This window comes from Cherax quadricarinatus, chromosome 28 (assembly GCF_038502225.1).
Source record: "Cherax quadricarinatus isolate ZL_2023a chromosome 28, ASM3850222v1, whole genome shotgun sequence".
NCBI lineage: Eukaryota > Metazoa > Arthropoda > Malacostraca > Decapoda > Parastacidae > Cherax > Cherax quadricarinatus.
This window is the reverse complement of record NC_091319.1, coordinates 3,842,268-3,853,783: the sequence shown is the minus strand read 5'-3', so window position 1 is coordinate 3,853,783 and position 11,516 is coordinate 3,842,268. Positions and strand designations below refer to the sequence as shown.

At 36.7% G+C, this 11,516-nt stretch overlaps 1 protein-coding gene across 2 annotated transcripts in view; it reads right to left on the bottom strand.

Annotated features, from left to right (window-relative positions):
• Positions 1–9,579, bottom strand: part of LOC128693230 (putative neural-cadherin 2) — a 101,861-nt gene extending 92,282 nt beyond the window's left edge. For both annotated transcript variants that reach the window (XM_070089326.1, XM_070089327.1), the window contains exon 1: positions 9,178–9,579. In XM_070089326.1, the coding sequence (XP_069945427.1) occupies positions 9,178–9,226 (49 nt within the window). In that variant the 5' untranslated portion in view covers positions 9,227–9,579. The remainder of the gene's footprint in view (positions 1–9,177) is intronic.
• Positions 9,580–11,516: the final 1,937 nt, after the last annotated feature.

The following is an 11,516-nucleotide window of genomic DNA, read 5'->3' as shown; positions in this document are numbered from 1 at the left end:
CAAAGGAGCAAAAGGTAAAAAAAAGGATATTATGTACCCGTTGAAATAGCTGTTCGGGTCTTGAGGTTAAAACTCACACACAAACACACAGTGGAGAGAGAGAGAGAGAGAGAGAGAGAGAGAGAGTCATGTGAATGCCCAGAGTGTTGAATGTGGTGAGAAACAGTTTCGTAAACGTAAACTTTTCGTATACCTCAGAGCATATACCTCACGGTATATATACTCAGGATACTTAACAATTCGCAAACGAGCGATATCAATTACAAACATTATCTCTCAGTGTGCAGGTTTGAGTCCTGCTGGGGTCTGAGAGACAATGTTTGTAAATACTTAGTATATGCATAGAATATATGCATCAGATATTCATTTGGTAACTTGAATTGATTATTCATTAAAAAAAATATACATGTCTGGTGGGTTTTGAGAAACAATACGAGAATATCCGAATTTAAAGATATGTTAATAAAGGATAACTAGACACGTAGATTACGATACACTTTTGAGAGACAGTGAGACACTTCGATAACGAGAGTCTCAGAAAACGTCAACTTTAGACACATTATGAGAGAAAACAAGATCTTTTCCAACACCATCTGTAAAAACTACAATCACAACCGCCACTACCACCGCTACTACTACCACCACTATCACCACTACTACCACCATCGCTACCACCGCCACTGCCACCGCTACTACTACCACCACTATCACCACTACTACCACCATCGCTACCACCGCCACTACCACCACTACTACCACCACTATCACCACTACTACCACCATCGCTACCACCGCCACTGCCACCGCTACTACCACCACTATCACCCCTACTACCACCATCGCTACCACCGCCACTACCACCACTACTACCACCACTATCACCACTACTACCACCATCGCTACCACCGCCACTACCACCGCTACTACTACCACCACTATCACCACTACTACCACCATCGCTACCACCGCCACTACCATCGCTACTACCACCACTATCACCACTACTACCATCATCGCTACCACCGCCACTACCACCACTACTACCACCACTATCACCACTACTACCACCATCGCTACCACCGCCACTACCACCGCTACTACCACCACTATCACCACTACTACCACCATCGCTACCACCGCCACTACCACCACTACTACCACCACTACCACCACTACTACCACCACTATCACCACTACTACCACCATCGCTACCACTACCACCGCTACTACCACCACTATCACCACTACTACCACCATCGCTACCACTACCACCGCTACTACTACCACCACTATCACCACTACTACCACCATCGCTACCACTACCACCGCTACTACTACCACCACTATCACCACTACCCCAATCGCTACCACCGCCACTACCACCACTACTACCACCACTACAACAACCACTACCACCACTACTACCACCATCGCTACCACTACCACCGCTACTACCACCATCACTGCCACCACTATTACCACTATTCCCATCACTACCACCAGCACTACCACCACCAGCACTACCATCACTATCACCACTACCACCATCACTACCACCACGACCACCACTATAACCACCATTACCACTACCACCACTACCACCACTACCACCACTACCACCACCACCACCATTACCACTACCAGTGAGTAATAGCCTCACGTAACACACACGTCTTCAGTGTTAAGTTATATGCTAATTAAGGCGTGCCTAAGAGGACAGCTTAAGCTGTTGGTCTTAACCCCTGCATATATGAACTCTTATATGTATATATGTGCCCTTATATATACATATATATATATATATATATATAAATATATATATATATATATATATATATATATATATATATATATATATATATATATATATATATATATATATATATATATATATATATATATATATATATATATATATATATATATATATATACTGGCATTTATCTATGTACTATTATAACTAAATTTCTACTGCTATATTGTAATTCTGTATGTATATATTCGTATGTGTATATTCTGTATACATATATTCTTACTTACGTAGGCATAAATGTACTGTATATTAGTTAATGTATTAAGTTTCAAGCCTATCGACTATCCTAAAAAATTAAGAGTATCTTGATGTCTGAAACAAAGATTAAGAAGCAAACTTTTAATATATATATATATATATATATATATATATATATATATATATATATATATATATATATATATATATATATATATATATATATACTACATATGGTAAGAGATATTCACCTCTTTATGTATATACACTGAGAGATAGATATCTCTCACTGAATGTAAAGAGAGAGATATACTACCTTCCTGTCTCTAAATAAGGTCACTGGGTGGCCTGAATCAAGAATCTGGTTGGTGTCTCTAATAAGTTCACGTCAATCCTCCGCATTTTCCTCTCGTAGTTTGCTCCCAACTGTCGAAGAAATCATTTTCTTGCCTCAACTCTTTTGCAAACTCTTAATTATCCAAGCACTCTTAATTAAAGTCTCTTTGATCCGTAACAAACATCTTTGGATTGTAAATATGCACACTTGGATCTTTACTAAACACTGTTTTTTCTTAATTAAACGCTATCGGATGTTAAATTAACACTACTGGATCGTAAGTAAACACTCTTGGATCCTAACTAAAATATTTTTGGACTGCAACTAACACTCTTGGATCCTAACTGAAATACTCTTTGATCCCAACTAAAACACTAGTGGATCCCAACTAAAAAACTCTTGGATCCTAACTAAAACACTCTTGGAAGCTAACTAAAATACGCTTGGATCGTAACTAAAACTCTTGGATCCTAAATGAACATTTTTCGATCCTAAGTGAACACTGTTGGATCCTATATATATATTCATAAGAGTTCTATCATCAACCCTCAATTTATCCACCTCGTATTACGTAATTTATTGTTGCAGTTTTCACTTAGCTTTCTGAGGGAGATTAAGCTCGCGAGAAAAGGGAGAGATGAACGAGATTAGTTGGAAGAGACTGCAAGGGTAGAGTCTTAAACGTGCTCGTATAGGCGAAGTCTCGTTCTGGAAGAACCGTTCAAGGATGAAGCGGTGGTAAAGAGACGGAGAATCGAGCCTCTACCGCTCTTTGATGCTGAATAACACACACACACACACACACACACACACACACACACACACACACACTGCTCCATGAGCTCTATCACAGCTTTAAGAAGAGATACTACCAAAGCTCTTGGGTCAGGGAGAGAGAGTGGACCTAGTAACGACCAGCGAAGAGACTGGGCCAGGAGCTACAAATCAACTCCTGCAACCACAGATAGAGAAGTAAGGATTTAACGCTTCATGAAACAAAAAAAAAAAATCACTCAGAGCATAGCTAGAAGTTGAGAATAATTCGAAATATTATGAAAAAATTGAATTATTATGAAGCGAGTTTCTAGCTCGGTTATACATTTATGAGATATCTTTTAACTTTAATTAATTTGATGTCAGTTATATTTTTTAATTCGCTATACTTTTATAATAAATTCTATTTACATCTCAAAGTTGTTTTTATCTTAAATGTAAACATAACACTTAACAATCATATTTTAATTTGCACTTAACTCACAATAATTGTATCTAAATTTACATGTTAATCACAATAAGTAATTTTTTATTTACACGTAACTCTCAGTCTATACATTTTATTTTACACATAACTCATACCAATTATTTTTAATTTACACGTAACTCACAATCGTTATTTTTAATTTACACGGAACTCACAACCAATACATTTCAATTTACACGTAGCTCATAATAATTGTGTTTCAATTTACAGGTAACTCACAATCTTCGATGAGGATGACCTCACTTAACTCTCGCAAGAAGGTACCAAAAATTTAAGGTAATTCGATCCTTCGTCTTTTACTTATCTCATTAAAACCATTTTTTTCACAGTTTTAGAACCTGTATATAATAATAACAATGATGATGATGATGATAACAAACAATAATAATAATAATAATAATACCACTACTACTACTACTAATAATAATAATAATATTAATAATAATAATAATAATACCGTAAACGCTACCACAATAGCTTAACTTCCAGGTTAAGAAACTCGCAACAGAAGTTAGGCTGGCGACACCTGAACTAGGTCGTCAAAGCCGACATATAGCTGTGGCTTCCTTCCTGTTTTGAGAGCACACAACATGTCTCGTAGCCTCAGGATTCTGGCGGTAATGAGCAAACTATCCCCACCTGGTAAACTTTCACACCTCCCGGGGCAGGGAGACGACAGGTTGTCACTCCTACACAAGACTTGTCCTCTCTGAGGGGAAGGAGAGAGCAGGTAGGTCCTTCCACACAACGCCTGTACTCTGTGAGGCGTAGGAAGAGGGCTGGTAAACCGCCCTCTTCACAATTTTGGCCCTTTCTCAGGGAGGGAGAAGGCACTTAAGCACATCTACACAATTATTACCCTTACGGAGGAAAGATGGAAGAAGATAAGTCCTTGCTTTACAAATATTGCCTTTTTTGTTGACCTAAGAAGACTCGCATCACTGATCAACTCTTACTGAGTCGTGAGCTCAGGCTGTAATCTACCTCTTTCATCAGGAAACCTTCTGATATTAAGCTTCATACACATTTACTTTAAGCGGCTTTGCCTTCAGCCTGGAGAAACACTTGGCACACACACACACACACACATACACACACACACACACACACACACACACACACACACACACACACACACACACACACACACACACACACACACACACACACAATCGTTATCCTACATAGGAAACATTCAGCCCGTAATCCAACAACAGTTCAAACCTAAGTAATGGAGCAGTAGATAGACTGCACCTGCTCCTCTTCCCACATCAACACCATTGTTCTTATCGCATTCTCAGTAAGTATTGGTCTCTCACTTTATACCAAAGATGTGTTCCTGGCCAATGGCACATAAAACGAACTCACTGTAACATGTAAAAGATTATGATTCGTTCTGGGACTATATATATATATATATATATATATAAATATATATATATATATATAAATATATATATATATATATATATATATATATATATATATATATATATATATATATATATATATATATATATATATATATATATATATATATATATATGTCGTGCCGAATAGGCAGAATTTGCGATCTTGGCTTAAATAGCAACGCTCATCTTGCCATATAGGACAAGTGAAAATTTGTGTATGCAATAATTTCGCCAAAATCATTCTAAACCTAACGAGAAAAATATATTTCACTGTGTTTGTTTAGTATTAAATTATTGTAAACAAATCTAAAATATATTTAGTTGGGTTAGGCTAAAATAAATTGTTCTTGTTATAATAAGGTTAGGTAAGTTTTCTAAGATTCTTTTGGTGCAAAATTATAAATTTTTACATTATCATTAATGAAAAAAATATATCTTTAAACGTATAAGAGAAAATTTTAGAAAGGACTTAATTTTAAATGAGTTCTTGCTAATTGACCAGTTTTACATATTCGGCACACATATATATATATATATATATATATATATATATATATATATATATATATATATATATATATATATATATATATATATATATATATATATATATATATATATATATATATATATACTATATATATATATAACTATATATATATATATATATATATATATATATATATATATATATATATATATATATATATATATATATATATATATATATATATATATATATATATATATATATATATATATATATATATATATATATATATATATATATATATATATATATATATATATATATATATGGGGTTACTAGCCCATTGCTCCCGGCATTTTAGTCGCCTCATACGACACGCATGGCTTACGGAGGAAAGATTCTTTTCCACTTCCCCATGGACAATAGAAGAAATAAAGAAGAACAAGAGCTATTTAGAAAAAGGAGAAAAACCTAGATGTATGTATATATATATATGCATGTGATGTCACCGTGGTTGTTTAATATATTTGTAGATGGGGTTGTAAGAGAAGTAAATGCGAGGGTCTTGACAAGAGGTGTGGAGTTAAAAGATAAAGAATCACACACAAAGTGGGAGTTGTCACAGCTGCTCTTTGCTGATGACACTGTGCTCTTGGGAGATTCTGAAGAGAAGTTGCAGAGATTGGTGGATGAATTTGGTAGGGTGTGCAAAAGAAGAAAATTAAAGGTGAATACAGGAAAGAGTAAGGTAATGAGGATAACAAAAAGATTAGGTGATGAAAAATTGAATATCAGATTGGAGGGAGAGAGTATGGAGGAGGTGAATGTATTCAGATATTTGGGAGTGGACGTGTCAGCGGATGGGTCTATGAAAGATGAGGTGAATCATAGAATTGATGAGGGAAAAAGAGTGAGTGGTGCACTTAGGAGTCTGTGGAGACAAAGAACTTTGTCCTTGGAGGCAAAGAGGGGAATGTATGAGAGTATAGTTTTACCAACGCTCTTATATGGGTGTGAAGCATGGGTGATGAATGTTGCAGCGAGGAGAAGGCTGGAGGCAGTGGAGATGTCATGTCTGAGGGCAATGTGTGGTGTGAATATAATGCAGAGAATTCGTAGTTTGGAAGTTAGGAGGAGGTGCGGGATTACCAAAACTGTTGTCCAGAGGGCTGAGGAAGGGTTGTTGAGGTGGTTCGGACATGTAGAGAGAATGGAGCGAAACGGAGTGACTTCAAGAGTGTATCAGTCTGTAGTGGAAGGAAGGCGGGGTAGGGGTCGGCCTAGGAAAGGTTGGAGAGAGGGGGTAAAGGAGGTTTTGTGTGCGAGGGGCTTGGACTTCCAGCAGGTATGCGTGAGCGTGTTTGATAGGAGTGAATGGAGACAAATGGTTTTTAATACTTGGCGTGCTGTTGGAGTGTGAGCAAAGTAACATTTATGAAGGGGTTCAGGGAAACCGGCAGGCCGGACTTGAGTCCTGGAGATGGGAAGTACAGTGCCTGCACTCTGAAGGAGGGGTGTTAATGTTGCAGTTTAAAAACTGTAGTGTAAAGCACCCTTCTGGCAAGACAGTGATGGAGTGAATGATGGTGAAAGTTTTTCTTTTTCGGGCCACCCTGCCTTGGTGGGAATCGGCCAGTGTGATGATAAAATATATATATATATATATATATATATATATATATATATATATATATATATATATATATATATATATATATATATATATATATATATATATATATATATGTATATATATATATGTCGTGCCGAATAGGCAGAACTTGCGATCTTGGCTTAAATAGCAACTCTCATCTTGCCATATAGGACAAGTGAAAATTTGTGTATGCAATAGTTTCGCCAAAATCATTCTGAACCTAACGAAAAAATATATTTCACTGTTTGTATAGTGTTAAATTATTGTAAACAAATAAAAAATATATTTAGTTGGATTAAGCTAAAATAAATTGTTCATGTTATGATAAGGTTAGGTAAGTTTTCTAAGATTCTTTTGTAGCAAAATTAAAAATTTTTACATTAACATTAATGAAAAAAATATATCTTTAAACGTATGAGAGAAAATTTTAGAAAGGACTTAATTTTAAATGAGTTCTTGCTAATTGACCAGTTTTACATATTCGGCACGACATAAATATATATACATATATAAACATATATATATATATAATATATATATATATATATATATATAAATATATATATATAATATATATATATATATATATATATATATATATATATATATATATATATATATATATATATATATATATATATATATAGGAGAAGGTGTGGAGTTAATAAAAGTATTAGTCAGAGGGTTGAAGAGGGGTTATTGAGGTGGTTTGGTCATTTAGAGAGAATGGATCAAAGTAGAATGACATGGAGAGCATTTAAATCTGTAGGAGAAGGAAGGCGGGGCAGGGGTCGTCCTCGAAAAGGTTGGAAGGAAGGGGTAAGGGAGGTTTTGTGGGCGAGGAGCTTGGACTTCCAGCAGGCGTGCATGAGCGTGTTCGATACGAGTGAATGGAGACGAATGGTATTTGGGACCTGACGATCTGTTGGAGTGTGAGCAGGGTAATATTTAGTGAAGGGATTCAGGGAAACCGGTTATTTTTATGTAGCCGGACTTGAGTCCTGGAAATGGGAAGTACAATGCCTGCACTTTAAAGGAGGGGTTTGGGATATTGGCAGTTTGGAGGGATATGTTGTGTATCTTTATACGTATATGCTTCTAAACTGTTGTGTTCTGAGCACCTCTGCAAAAACAGTGATTATGTGTGAGTGAGGTGAAAGTGTTGAATGATGATGAAAGTATTTTCTTTTCGGGGATTTTCTTTCTTTTTGGGTCACCCTGCCTCGGTGGGAGACGGCCGACTTATTGAAATATATATATATATATATATATATATATATATATATATATATATATATATATATATATATATATATATATATATATATATATATATATATATATATATATATATATATATATATATATATATATATATATATATATATATATATATATATATATATATATATTAATATAAGTGAGATCAAATTCGACTCGCTTACTAAAAAAATGATAAATATCTTTTATGAGTAAGAAAGTTATGTGCATAATGTGGCAGACGTGGAGATAGTTTCCATTCAGTATGCTAATTTGCAAACTTTTATTACCATTAATATACCTCAGTGGTGGAGCACTGAACTTACAACCGACAGGACCTGGGATTGATTCCCTAGTGCGGGGAGACGAATGGCCAAGCTTCCATATACCTGTCGTTCCTGCTGATCTAGAAGTAAATAGGAGCCGCCTGTTGTGGTTGGCAGACTGCGGACGACATGACAGCACCTCACATTAGACTGGACAGTGAAATGAAGCATCATTACAACTCTTAATCGCTTAAAAAGTACATAGGCACTGATCAGGGCATTTATTATGGAAAACGCTTCACCACAAGTGTCTTTTCCAGTCATGAAAGAATCCACTCGTGGCGTAACGTTTCCATTAATCAGTATTCTGGACATCCGTGGCCATATAAACAAGTGTCACGAGTGTGTTTCTGGGCGCTGGATGAATCCCAGTGTATATTACTGATCGTGAGCATACCCCAGAGAGAGAGGTAGAGGCATACTCACCAAGCAGAGTGCTGTTGGTGATGATCTGGAAGATCTTTCCTGGATCCATGTTAGATGTCAGAAGGAACCTTCACCTGCTTGGACGTTCACTGTACTTGAGAATCTATCTTGCGTAGCCGGGACTGTATCCTTAGCTTCGGCGATCCTGTGATCGCCAGTGTGTCTCTCCGGGCGAACTACAGAGCCAAAGAAGATAAAAAAAAAAGATTTCCACTTGCCCAACCCTCTTACCTTCTTCAGTGAGGTAAGAGGTCAGACTGGGTACCACTCACTACTCTCGTTGGCAGCCAAGTTTGCCACTTGAGTTAATTGCACATTGTTACGCTACCTTATTTTTTTACAGTGATAGCACATGACTGTGTTTCTTGCAGTGTTACCCCGATGGGCCAGTGCAACGTTGTCTGGAGTGATCTGAGATATATTATTAAGCCTTATTTCTTAAAGGGATAATTGAATGACACACACAACACACTCAGAGCAACTAACACACTCATAATACACACACAACACACTCAGAACACACAACGCACTCAGAACACACAACACACTCAGAACACACAACACACTCAGAACACACAACACACTCAGAACACACAACACACTCAGAACACACAACACACTCAGAACACACAACACACTCAGAACACACAACGCACTCAGAGCACACAACACACTCAGAACACAGAACACACTCAGAACACACAACACACTCAGAACACACAATACACTCAGAACACACAACACACTCAGAACACACAACACACTCAGAACACACAATACACCCAGAACACACAACACACTCAGAACACACAATACACTCAGAACACACAACACACTCAGAACACACAATACACTCAGAACACACAACACACTCAGAACACACAATACACTCAGAACAAACGAACGACACAGTCAAAACACAACACACCAGGAAAGAACTCGATAAAAGTGGTTTTAAAATGGATTAATTAAGATTTAGAGAGGATAAAGGAAAGTATTGGTTTAGCAGTAAAGATGGTCCAGCCACCAGCGTTGAACACGTAAGTGGCAGTGGACCAGACAGTGGCAATGGACCAGTCAGTGGTAATGGACCACTCACTGGTAGTGGACCAGTCAGTGGCAGTGGATCAGTCAGTGGCAGTGAAATGGTCATTGACAGTGAACCAGTCACTGGCAGTAGACCAGTCATTGACAGTGGACTAGTTACTGGCAGTGGACTAGTTACTGGCAGTGGACTAGTTACTGGCAGTGGACTAGTTACTGGCAGTGGACTAGTTACTGGCAGTGGACTAGTTACTGGCAGTGGACTAGTTACTGGCGTGGACTAGTTACTGGCAGTGGACCAGTCAGTGGCAGTGAATCGGTCACTAGCTGTGACTGGTCCACTGGTAGTGGTCCACACACACACACACGTATATATATATATATATATATATATATATATATATATATATATATATATATATATATATATATATATATATATATATATATAAATATAGATATATATATATATATATATATATATATATATATATATATATATATATATATATATATATATATATATATATATATATATATATATATAAATTTCCATACTGTTGAATAATACTTTATAATATTTCTGGTGTAAACATCATAACTAACCCTCTGTCAAGCTAACTAATTTAATTAACACAGAAATATGAACTAATTGTATATGTTTAGGCAGCAAATTCCGTATTCCAGATTACGTTATTACGTACGAGAAAAAATGTAAATGCTCGGAATTTTACATACCCAAATTACTGTTAGTAATTAAGGCTTCACTTGTACTCGATAATGAGTGTACAGATAATGTAGGTGGCGAGTGTAGAATTCCACGGTAATGTTATTTATCGTTGCACGATACCTGTTGTTCATAAATGCTATCCCAATTACGCTACAATAAACGACAATTATTACAATTATTCCGCTGGCAAATTGTACTCGGCTCATTTGAACGAATTACGGTCATGATTTTCCTCTATTTTTACTTCTGTGAAGCTGGAAATGAGGGATAATTCATTGTGTTATTAATATCGTGTGTCAGCAGGCACTGATTAGTGAAGGAGGGTGATGGAGGATTGGAGCCCATGACGCAAGTGCGTCATCCTGACGCCGGGAACGTCACCTTGAAGTAGGTAAGAGTCTTGACTCAAGCAGTCTCATCTGGACACCAGCACGTCACCTTGACGCAAGCACGAGCTTAACAGCATCCTCGGGAGAGATGATGGGGTCGCCTGTACATTTCTCCAGCATCCTGGTGAAGATGACAGGATCAGCTATACATTTCTCCAGCATCCTCGTAAAGATGC